This window comes from Carlito syrichta, unplaced genomic scaffold (assembly GCF_000164805.1).
Source record: "Carlito syrichta isolate Samal-C Ts95f unplaced genomic scaffold, Tarsius_syrichta-2.0.1 Scaffold167470, whole genome shotgun sequence".
Lineage (NCBI taxonomy): Eukaryota > Metazoa > Chordata > Mammalia > Primates > Tarsiidae > Carlito > Carlito syrichta.
Window position 1 is genome coordinate 340,345 of NW_007111566.1, and position 12,111 is coordinate 352,455.

Consider the following 12,111-nt stretch of genomic DNA (forward strand, 5'->3'; position numbering starts at 1 on the left):
AGACGAGGTCCCACTCTGTTGCCTAGGCTGATCGTGAATTTCTGGGCTCAAGCAATCAGCCACCCTAAGTGCTGGGACTGTAGGCATGAGCCACTGCATCTGGCCCCACCTTGTTATTAAACAATTTCTTTTGGGATTCTAAGAGGTACTCCCCAAGAGAGGTCGAGTAAAGAAATATTAGCACCAATTAATGGATTTTAGAAGATTTGTTCAAGGAAGCAATGGTTGCTCTTCTGCCAGGTTCAGGGAGAATGGGAGTTCTCCCAGGAGGAGTAGGATAAAAATGACAGCTTACATTTGGAGCTTGCTTCCATTAATAAAGCTTGCACCTTACATTATCCTATTTGGACCCCACGGCAGAGTTCTGTGAGCAAGATGATCACAGATGAGGTTTGCTAAGGCTGTGAAAAGTTGGGGGATTTGTCAAAGGTCACACAGCTCACTAGGAGCAGAGTCAGGGTGATTTCTTGACCTTCTTATTTTCCATTGCAGGATAAAAGCCAAACATCTTCAAGTGGTGCTGGGGGACCAGGATCTGAAGAAGACAGAATTTCACGAGCAGAGTTTTGGGGTAGAGAAGATATTCAAGTACAATCAGTACAATGAAAGAGACGAGGTCCCTCACAATGATATTGGCAAGTTTCCTCTCTCTTGGGGCACCCACAGGTCTTGTCCTAGGTGGATTTCTCCACTGATGGAAAAAAAAAGCTGAGGTTTGGTGCTAGAAAGTGATCTTGATAATTTTGGTTTCTTGTGGACCCAGGAAGGTAGAGGATGTATTCCAGAGCTGCTTTTGTTCTTAAGAGTATGTGTTAATGTTGTAGATAAATGGGCACATGCTCTTCAATTGAGGGGAAGTGATGCTAGGAACACTGTGCTGTAAGAAGATGTTGGCCTTGAATCCTAGCTCCCCAACAGTCTAGCCAGAAATCAGGTCACCTCCCTAAGCCTCCATTTTCTCTTCTGTAAAATGGGGACACTTGTGCACAATTCTCAGCCTCCTGTGTGTTAAGTGACATGAGATGTATGCACTGAACACACAGGACATGAGGTGCATGCATCTGGTGGGTGCTCAGGTGCAGAGACAATGATGCTCTTAAGCTGCTGGCTGCTCAGCTCTGTGCCCCTCTTCCCTTTTTGTGGGACCCACTCCCTCCTTCAATAGCTTTATTTCCCTCTTACAGTCTGTTTTTTTTGAAAATGGATTAGAAATTATTTTAAGTTCAATATTATTTCTTGATCTCACTCTCAGTCTGAAATGTTACTCCTCCCCAGGCAGAAGTTCAAAAAACGAAATGGGGCCAGGTACACTCACACCTGTAATTCCAGTGCTTTGGGAGGCCAAGATAGGAGGACTGCTTGAGGCCAGGACTTGGAGACCTGCCTGGGCAACACTACAGGACCTCCAACTCTACAAAAAAAAATATGGGGGTGGTGGTGTGCTTGTAGTCTTAGCTACTCGGGAGCCTGTGGCAGGAGGATTGCTTGAGCCCAGGAGTTTGAGGTTACAGTGAGGTGTGATTGCACCACTGCACTCCAGTCTGAGTGAGGCTCACTTACAGAGTGAGACTCCCTCTCAATAAATAAGCAAGTAAATAGCTAAATAAGAAAACGACCAAGGAAGAAGCTTTTCAGGCATGGGGTGTGGGGCTTTGCTAAGACCACCTTTCAAAGCAAGTGGAAGCTGATGTTTCTCTGGCAAAGAGATGGCTTCACACCCATTTTCCCTCTCTCTTCACCTAGCTTTGCTCAAGTTAAAGCCGGTGGATGGTCACTGTGCTTTGGAGTCCAAATACGTGAAGACTGTATGTTTGCCCAATGACCCCTTTCCCTCTGGGACTGAGTGCCACATCTCTGGCTGGGGTGTTACAGAAACAGGTGAGTCCTGCCATGTACTTTCCCAGGATGTAGGTGAGCTACATCCATGGAGAAGAAAGGGCCACGCTGAACTTCCTTTCTGAAGTTGAAATAAGTGTTATATCCAAAATGTGTTATCCAAAATCATCTACCTCATCATTCAAGCTCTGGTTAAATCTCACCACCTGCCTTCGTTGACCTTTCCTAATCTGCATTTCTGTCCCAGGTCCCTAGCCCTAGTTACTTGGCTTTCATCAAGTATCCATGAGAGATTTTGCTACTTCTCTAGGTAGACTGGAAAAAGGATAGACTAGAAAGAGCATGGATTTTGGAGTCAGACAGACTAGTATTAGATTCTTGGCTTTGTTGCTTAAAATCCGAGTTCTGGTTTTCTAATAATCATACTTACCTCCTAGGTTTAGAATCATGATCACAGGAGATGGCAGAATTCTACAGAGATAGCTATTAAGTCAGCCCCTGGAGGATAGGGGGTTAGGTCTCCTTCATCTCTGTCTCTCCCATAGTACTTTGGTCAGAACTCTCCACATAGTAGATATTCTAGAAAATTTTATTAAATTGAGCTATTGATTTGTCTTTTATGATTAATCTTATCTAAAAAAGTAACCAAATGGTTACTTTCTTCACAGTACTATGTGATTATGTCCTCTACTACAAAAAAATTCAGAAGAGTATTTCAAGTCTTTCCCAAAGACTCAAAATATCCTCCTCTTCCTTTCCCAATCTTGTCCCTGATTAATACATAGCAAGAATCACTTTAAATAGGTCTACAGAAAAGTCACATGCTAATGTCTCAGATAGAAATCTTATGGGACCTCAGGTTAGAATCATTTTGTTTTTCATGAATAGGCCTCTAAGACTTTATGTTCAAAGTCAATGACATATCTTGATTGATTTCATTACTTTGGAGTGAGGGAAACGTCTGTTCTAGGAAACAGGTTACCTAGTGCACCAAGGTACTTCACCCATCCATCTATCCATCCATCCATCCATCCATCCATCCATCCATCCATCCATCCATCCAGAATCTGCTATGTGCCAGCCCTTTTGTTAAGCCTAGGAAATGAAATAAATGGTGAAGACACTGTTTCTGTCCTCCTGAATCTCATGGTCTATCTGGGGAGACAGAGGAGAATATAAATGATTCTGGTCCATTGTGACCAGTCTGGTGTTGCAGGTCTGCACAGGCATGGTGAGGGCTGAAGATGAGGCTTTCCTGCTCACTTCCTGGAAAACACCCTTTTCCTGAGCTGAGAGCTGGTGACCTCTTTACTACTATGGGTTTCTGGGGAGGTGGATGCTATCCTGGTTCCCACAGTCATGACTCTTTTCTCTGCCCTAAAGGGGAAGGGTCTCGTCAGCTCCTGGATGCCAAAGTCAAGTTGATTGCCAACACTTTGTGCAACTCTCGCCGACTCTATGACCATATGATTGATGACAGTATGATTTGTGCAGGAAACCTTCAGAAACCTGGGAAAGACACCTGCCAGGTCAGAAACTCCACATGGTGCTTGGAGAAGGAGAGGCTGGCAAGACATTACACTGGGCACAGATGCCCCCTATAGCCCTGGGCTGACCTACATTCAGAGGTCCACCCACTAAGGTCCCTTGGTGCATCTGCAGCCATGTCAATCCAGGATGACTCAGCATAATGACCATAATGGTCACTTGCCTACATTATCTAATTTAGCTCTCACAACACACTGGTGAAGTCATTATCACCATTTTATAGATGATTGGAGAAATTATCATGGGCTATAGCAACTGGGAGCTGTGGACATTCATAGACTCAGAGGAGGGGCATGGGCAGATGGGTGCAATTCACCCTAAGCTCCTGGAAGACAAGTAGGAAAGAACTTGTTCAATTCCCTACTATGTCTATGGTAAAGGCAGGGCTGGAATTTGAACAACGGATACCAAAGCCCTTGCTACTGTGTCTCATTGTGTTTAAATATAAAGAAGGCACCTTCTACCTCAGTATTGGGCAGCATGTCCGAAAATCGCAGTAAACTAGGAACTGTCCAAAGACTAATGGCTAGAAGGAGAAAGATGTGAGGCCTAGAAATTTCACTATAATATTAACTTATCATTAGGCTGTTTTGTATGTGTGTGTGTGAGAGAGAGAGAGAGAGAGAGAAAGAGAGAGAGGGAGAGAGAGAGAGAGAGAGAGAGAGGGAGAGAGAAAGAAAGAGATTGAGCCCTAGCAAACTAAGTGGTTCTGTGACCATGGCCAACTTAGGGCCTGCCTGACTTCTGCTACCTTTGGAAACCCTAAGCTGCTGAGGCCTGTGACTCAAAAATGCTGCCGAAGATGGAGTAGGTGGTGGCTTCATCAACCGGTGCTAAAGTGACCTCAGATCCCTGCCTCAAGTCAAAGTCCACTCGCCATAGTTTCTCCCTGTGCAGGGATCATAACACACAGGACTCCCAGGAACACCTCCATTTAGAATTTCCTGCCTATTGTCCTCATAAACAATCCAACTATCATAGAAAACCGAGCAAGTACAGATTCAAATCCTAGCTCCTTGATGGAGCCTTCCTACAAAGGAACCCAACAATGATTTGCCAACCTGGAGCTCACTTTGGGATGGGAAATTGAGGCTCTTTTCTCCAGGGTTTGTGGCTCTCCTGCGACCCTCTCTTCCTTTCCAGGGAGCTGTGGGCATTCATAGACTCAGAGGAGGGGCATGGGCAGATGGGTGCAATTCACCCTAAGCTCCTGGAAGATAAGTAGGAAAAGAACTTGTTCAATTCCCTAGGCAATTCAAAGGTTTCACTTCCAGGCTGTGGAAACAGACAGTTGTGGGTTTGAAACCTGGTTCTGTCTCTCACTGAGTGATCTTCATCAATTACTAAAGTAGTTCTCCAATCTCAGATGCCTAATCTATAAAATTACCTGGTTTGAAACCCAAAAGCTCTGATCCCATAGACCATGCTGGACACCAAGGCCACGCTGCCTCAGAGTCCCCCTCCTCCTCCCCTGTGTGTGCCCTGCTGGCTCTGGAAGGGGTCTCCCCAAGCAGGACGCCCTACCCCTGGTCAGCTGTCAGAAGGAGTAAGTCGAGGGTCCCTGAGAACTCATAGTAGTAATATCTGCCAAGCCTTCGTGGACTCAGGAATGGAGGACAGTGCTAGCTGCCCTCCCTTCAAAGTCTTGCATCATGGGAAGCATGGGGAAGAGCCTTGGCACTGCTTTCCAAAGAAGCCCATGGTGGCTGACGGGCGACTCTACCCCATCACCCGCCAGAACCTCCTAGAGAGAGGTGGGGTTATCTCCAAATGTACTGTGGTTCACAGGACTGAACTCATGCCTCTGTTTCCCATAGGGTGACTCTGGAGGCCCTCTGACCTGTGAGAAGGATGGCACCTACTATGTTTATGGGATAGTGAGCTGGGGCCTAGAATGTGGGAAGAAGCCAGGGGTCTACACCCAAGTCACCAAGTTTCTGAACTGGATCAAAGCCACCATCCAAAGGGAAGCTGGCTTCTAAGATGCTGTCTTCTGGATGTCAGAGCCCATCCTCCTCAGCGTCCAGATAAGAGGAGGCCTCATGGGCAGCAATGGAGTCCTCCAGAGCCTTTAGGAGTGTCTGTATTCTAAGCAGAGACGATCACTGCCCAGCCTGGGCCTTTCTGGACCAGCATTTGCACCATCTCATCAGGCTCCTTCTGACTCCCTGGGTAGCACAAGGAATGATGGATGCCACATGACATACATTGTTTGCTTCCCTCAAACAATTGTACCTTCTAGAAAATCGATGTTCACAGAAACTGCCTCCACCTTGAACATTCGCAAACGCAGATTACAGAATTCCCAGCTCAGTGGGAGTCACCTCACATCTTTAGTCCTCACCCCAGACCCTTGAGGTACTCAACAGAGCCAGCCACCCACCTCTCGGTATCAGAGAGGACCGCAAATACAACATTCTCCATTTGCTTTCAGAGTTGTTTTAATAATGGTGGATCTGGGAGGGGTTGGGGGGCATTTTTTCAGCTTGTCCAAACTCTAGCGAGCAAAGTTCCTCTCTGGCCTTCCTCTCAAGAGTCGGGGGAACCTGCTCACTCACAATGGCAGAGCCTTCTTCCTTTTGACGTGCAGAATCTCCATGGCATCTGGGTTCACCTCCCCACTCTGATGACCTCCAGCCTCCACTGTCTCTGGCCCGCCCTGCTAAAATCAAACACACCTCGAGTTAGCATGCAGCTCCTGCCCTGCTCCCACAGGACACTCTACGAGGCCCCAGGAGCCTTTAACATGTTCCTCCTCCCCTTTCTTCTCCCCTCCTCCACCCTCCCCGGGAAAAAGGATCCTCAAGGCAAGAATGAGAAAGAAGCAAAGCCAATCTCTCATTGAGACGTGGTGTCTTTCTTCTGAACAAAGTAGGGTTCAAAATGCAGACTGTTGTATCCAGTGAGTCCCTGACCCTTCTCAGGGATATAACGAGCAAGCAGTCAGCGCTGCCTGGGCTGCCCTGGCCCGGGATTGATGTAGCCCCGGTAGGTTTGCCTCTGCAGAACTAATGGCTGTGACTTCAGAGAAAACCCTGCAGGAAGTTTAACCCATGAGCTATCTGCCTGGTCATCTCAGACCCATGAAATTAGGCACCTTCTTGAGCTGCATTTCACACTTCTTTAGCGCTAGCTGACCTTTGGCCAAAAATAAACTTTGAAAAGAAACAATGAGTTTGTCTTTCCCCAGGGCCTTGCAGCTCATGACTCACATAAGCCCCCCGGAGACCCAGGCCCCTTGCGTTGGCCAGTTCTGCAGCCCGCCGAGCCATTTCCACTTTGTAGGAGCCAGGAGGGGTCCAGCCAATGCCTCTAGTCAGGTTCAAGTCCGATTTGTACTTGACCTTGAGGAAAAGAGGAATATGTTAGCAGGGTTTGGGGGTGGCTTGACCACTGAAAAAATAGGATTAAAAAGGCAGCCACAAGATGGAGAATATGCTGCTTTCAGTAAAGACAGAATAAGGAGAGCATATTCATCTCTTAGGCAAGAGCTTCCAGGCATGGAGGGCCCACTGTGCTGTGAGCCAGGCCAGTATGTCACTGTCCCTTGTATTTCCCCATTCAAGTGACGAATACTACAAGCGGGGCGCACCTGCTTCTACTATAACATACTCTGTAGCCTTAGGGAAGTCACTGCTCTTCTCTGGGCTCCAGTTTGTTCCCAGGATCAGTGCAAATATTAGCTTAGGTAACCACTAAGATCCCTTGGAAGCAGCACAGCGCAGCCATCAAGAGCTTGAGCTCTCACATCAAACCAAATGGGGTTCGTATCCCAGGTGTGCCACCTATTTGTTGTGTGATTGTGAGTAGGGCACTCAACCCCTCTGAGTCTTGGGCTCCTCATCTGTAAAATGAGGCAGAACTGGGGTTGTTGTGGGGGCTGCATGGCACAATGCTTGGCACAGAGCCTGGCCCACAGTAGCAACTCAAGTAAAGGTGGTTACTGCTATTACCCCTTCTGGTTCTTAAGTGTTAGTGTTTTGGGTTCTATTTCAGCCTGGGAGGTAATGTGGAATGTGAGATGATGGCCATCTCCTAGGAAGAGTCACCAGGGAAGGGCCTCAGTGAATGGGTAGGGGTGGCTCACATCACTCTGCAGCTGGTGGGCTTTCTGGGCGTGCTTGAGGCCCAGCTGCTCCGGGTCACAGGTGGGCTGGGGCAGGGGCTGCCTGTAATGCACATCACTGGCCAGTTGCTGGCTCCTCTTGGCCTGAAGGAAGCCAGGCTGGTCTGTGCGGCTGTGGAACTGGGACCGACTCTTGGCAAAGTCCTTCTTGTACTCATTGTCACTCTGGAGTCTGCCAACGTGGAGGAAATGTTTCATCCTTGGGTCATCGTTGATGCTGCGGTATCCAATCTGCAGGCCTCGGTCCCGCAGGAAAGCCTCTTTGTACCGGAACTGCAAGTCAGAGGAGCAGAGGCAGGTCACGGGTGTCCCCTCTGGGACCAGCCTCACAGATGGGGCCAGGCCGTAGGATTCTCAGCAGGAGGCTCAAGAGCAGGTTAAGGACACAGGTTCTGAATTTAAGTTGGCCCAGCTGGGTGGCCTTGGGTCAGTTACTGAATCTCTTTCTGAGCCTCAGTTTCCTCATCTGACAAACTGGGAGAGTGATCTCTACCCCATGGGAGGCTGAGAGGATTCAACCAGATGTGGGCTGCGTTCCTGCGGGACCGAGGCCAAGAGGAGCCAGCAACTGGCCAGGATTCTCCTGCTGAGAATCCTATGGCCTGGCCCCATCTGTGAGGCTGGTCCCAGAGGGGACACCCACTCTGGCACCAACTCTTGCCCACTGAGTGGTGGCTACTGATATTGTTGCTGCTGCAATTAATACTCCATCTGTGTGCCCCTTCTCACACAGGCTACTTTGTATTTGATTATTTCCAGTTTTCAAGGTCCTAGTCCAGCACTCCTCAAACCACCTGCAGTGAAGAGCCGGTTTCATTTTGTTTTACTTTTGAATTTCCAATGCATCAAAGACCCATATGTGGTCCTACTACACGTGGCTAGCCTGTGGTAGTACCACGTGCATTTGATAACACCCCAAATGGCTTTCACCCTGTTCAAAGAGATGAGTTCACCTATCACATGCTGGGATGTTGCAGTGTCTAATTGCTAAAAACATTTTTTTTAAAAAAAGCTTACTTTTGATTTCTATACTTAGCACATTGTGGACCAGCAAGAAACAGTTCCAAGGTAAGCCTGTGTCCAGTGCTAAGGAGTACCTGTTTGGTCAAAACAACATCCTCTTTTTCGATAATAGCTGCCATTTTTGAACCCCCGCTATGTGCCATACAACACATACCATTTTGTTTTCATTCCTACATTAATCCTAAGGGACAAGATCCTTATTTTGAACATGTGGAAATTTGCATTCAGAGAATTTAAGCAAGTTGCCCAAGTCAAACAGCCAATTCCTAAGTTACTGCACCAGGATGTGAACTCAAGTCAACCAAGGCAAAAGCCCATCTCTTCCTACTCTACCATACTGCACTTCTGGGGGGGGAAAAAAAAAGCCCCTTTATTGAAAATCAACAAACCAAGCACATTTCATTAGCTTCTAGGTACTCAGACATTAACTTTTAAGAGTGTCTCCCTTAAAAGAGAGGAAGTGGGAATACAATCCCAAATTTCTGGTTAAGATCTTAGAAAATAAGGCACTTTTTTTCTCTCGCATTTAAAATAACAGTGCATTTTTAGTTTTGGTGCTGTGGGGGGAGAGAGAAGGAGAATATCTTGATGAGTGCTGGTGGTTTGTCTTTCAACAGAACTGGGAAACCAGAGTAAAACCCATCATTGTTGGAGGGAGAGAGCATGAGGTCTTACATCACTGGCGATCTCTCTGGATGCCCGGGCAGTCTGGAATGGGATGGCATCCAGCCTGAAGTCGTAACTGCCAGCCCGGGTCTGCTCCCAAGAGTTTCTGTAGACTTTCTAGATTGGGAAGACAAAAACATGAGTCAGCAGGGAGTCACTCCACTGTCTTGCATGTTGTTGGTTCTCAGCAAAAGAGGTTCCTAAACTGTGTTTATTCCCAGGATGGCAGAGCCCATGGTTCATGTCCATCCCAGGGACTCCCCAGCTCTGGAGTTGGGGGCTAGCCACAAAGTACTGCAGCTCTACACCCCCAACCAGACCATTAGGCCCTGCTCTTGTGGGCTTGTGGTCTATGGGTCCTGCTCATTTGCTACACCCCACTGGTATCAGAAGCCCCCTCCCACCCATTTCTTTCTGTCTTTGCATTTGCTTTCAGTTCTTTGGGTTTGTAGCATCTAGATGCCAGAACTCAAACGTCCAGAATCCAGTTTCTTCCCACATGCTGAAAATGCTGCTCCTTGGACCTGGGCACTCATGTGTTTGTTAGTGCCACTGACATCCAGGGCCCCTCAGCCTGGCTTTGATGCCATGTCCCCCACCATCCCTATGAGGCATGCTGCATCTCATACACTCCCCTGGTGCCTGCACGGAGGGAAGAGCCTTCACCTGAATTAAATTTATTGTCAAGAACCTGACCGAGTGGCTGACCCATGTGTTTCATATCTTCCTCTTTCATTTTTCCCTTTTCAAGTTGTTCTCACACGCCCTCTGGGAGTCTGTAATCATATCCTCTTAGTCCTCAGGTAGACCCACATCACCGGTAGAGGCATCAAAATCTTCTGTGCCTTCATGTAGCTAATATTTTTTTTCAAGATAAGGCAATGGCTCCATAAAAGGAGTCATCTGGAGATCCCAGTGGAGGGCTATTCTTTATTCAGCCACAGAGAAGGGAGACAGCAGGACAGGCACATCACCAACAGATGACAAAGTGACAGCCCCAGACCGTGTCGGTTGCTCACTCATTTCACAAGCTACAGCAGGTCAGGGGGCCCTTAAGAACCTTACTTTTGTTTCCTGGAAATGGAGGTCAAGGCTGGCGCTCTGTTCTATGGGGGATTCAGGGGATTAAGCAAAGAAGGAGTGGCAGATCAAAAGCCAACTACCCTACCCCATCCCACAACTGGGCCTGGAACTGGAGAGGACCACAAAGTGCTTGGGCCAAGCATGGCGGATCTCATCATTTCTCTGTACTGCAGATCACCACCACCTTCCCCTCCATCATTGCCTCCAACTCCAACATCCAACACCACAGACCAAGAGCCAAAAGCCTGCTGTATTCCAGGCCCTGGAAATACAGGAATAATCATCTAATTGATGGACTGCACACAGAGCCAGCCTGATTAGATTTACTGAGTCACCTTTCAGCTTAGCTGCTAGGACTGAAAGACATGTAGATGAGGAGGAATACCCAGATAAAGACAGAGGAACAGTCCCCTGTAGCATTCTGCTTCCTGTTTTGGCAACCTCACTAATACCAGAGTAGCAAATAGAGTCAAGAACCTTATCGTTCTCTGTTAAGGAAATGACAGTGCCTTCTGAATAAGAGCCTCTACACCAGGCCTGGGCTAGTTACTGACATCAAACTTTACGCAACCTCAGGCTTCAACATCATCCTGCTTGGGTGTCCAAGACACCCCAGCTTCCAAGTCATTGTAACTCGGGGTCAGCTAGATAGTGTGGCCCAAATTGGGGGGCTCACCCAATGTGCCAGTTTCCATTCTTCTGGTCACTTCTCCCTGTATACTATTTGCTTGGTTGTGATCACTTCCTCCCTGAGGTTTTTTCTTTTTTTTTTTTATTCTGTTGAGGTTTTTGCCTTGCCACTGGGAGTCTTTAGATTCCGTAGGCGCTTTGATTTGGAACCCTGGGCGTTCCTCTTCTTTATCACAGTGGGCACAGTTTTGTCCTCATCCTCACACATTAGAGTCATTTGATTTTTAGTTATTTCGGCTGCCTTACACATCTCAATGGCTTTCTTTGCCCAGGAAGGTCACTTTCCCTCCACATCTTCCTCACAGAGCACTTGATCCAATTGTGTGTATTCTACACGCCCCCAAAGAAGTGCTCTTTCAAAAGAGGTTCATGAGTTCTCCATATCCGCATACCCCGGTGGCTAATTTCAGCTCCAGGACTCTGCAGACCGGTGTCGTGTCCCTTGTGAGAGGGAAGATGCTTTGTCATGGGCCTGGGGTGGCTGTCTTCCGAAGATAGGGCCCAAACAAATGGGCAGAATTATTTTGGTTTCCATGACCATGGGTCTCGGGTGGCTCCTCAAATGGAGGCCTTGCCTTCCCCTATCCTTGAAGCGTTAATGAGATGGATGTTTTGTGCACGCTCTGCCAAGGGGGAGGCTCTGCTTCCCCAGATGGAGGTCAGCCCACCAGAGCTGCTGTTCTAAAATTATCCCTCGCACATCCCTCAAAAGCATCAAATGGTCATAATAACTCATATTTACAAAGCACCAGCGCATTCACTGCATGGGATCCCACAGGGCTTTACAAACGCAACAAACTAATACACACGCTAACTAGAAGGCGCCTCTCGCCAACCCCTGCGAAGCAGCCACCACCGGGGTGAGCGGTAGCAGCTGTTGATCTGCACAGAGCCCCAGGACACAATGGCCAGGCCAGGGAGGGAAGAATGGCCGGACTCTGGGAGGCCCTGCGCTGCCCCAGGCCGACACACTCAGCCCGTGTTATTCTGATCTGACAGTGTCTTTTGATTCCGCCGCCTTTCTACCTGTTATCCGAGGATCACAGCTTTGCTGGCTGAGCGGCCGCCTATTCTATTACAACCAGGAGCCTCCAGCCCCCGCTAACAACAAGCCCTGGTTTAGGAAACAACGTCTTGGT

General features: G+C 48.0%; 2 protein-coding genes across 5 annotated transcripts in view; one reads left to right on the forward strand and one right to left on the reverse strand.

Moving 5' to 3' along the window:
* HABP2 (hyaluronan binding protein 2) overlaps positions 1–5,812 on the forward strand; it is a 41,363-nt gene extending 35,551 nt beyond the window's left edge. The window contains exons 10-13 of the mRNA XM_008051141.1: positions 493–635; positions 1,744–1,878; positions 3,220–3,365; positions 5,202–5,812. Coding sequence (XP_008049332.1) covers positions 493–635; positions 1,744–1,878; positions 3,220–3,365; positions 5,202–5,366 — 589 coding nt within the window. The 3' untranslated portion in view covers positions 5,367–5,812. The remainder of the gene's footprint in view (positions 1–492; positions 636–1,743; positions 1,879–3,219; positions 3,366–5,201) is intronic.
* A 67-nt stretch (positions 5,813–5,879) lies between these two features.
* Positions 5,880–12,111, reverse strand: part of NRAP (nebulin related anchoring protein) — a 78,880-nt gene continuing 72,648 nt past the window's right edge. For 3 of the 4 annotated variants that reach the window (XM_008051143.2, XM_021709143.1, XM_021709144.1), the window contains 4 exons: positions 9,209–9,316; positions 7,472–7,783; positions 6,597–6,728; positions 5,880–6,043 (listed from right to left, as the gene is read on the reverse strand). In XM_008051143.2, the coding sequence (XP_008049334.1) occupies positions 5,939–6,043; positions 6,597–6,728; positions 7,472–7,783; positions 9,209–9,316 (657 nt within the window). In that variant the 3' untranslated portion in view covers positions 5,880–5,938. Of the gene's footprint in view, positions 6,047–6,596; positions 6,729–7,471; positions 7,784–9,208; positions 9,317–12,111 lie in introns of all 4 variants that reach the window. The other variant, XM_008051142.1, reaches the window with a different exon arrangement.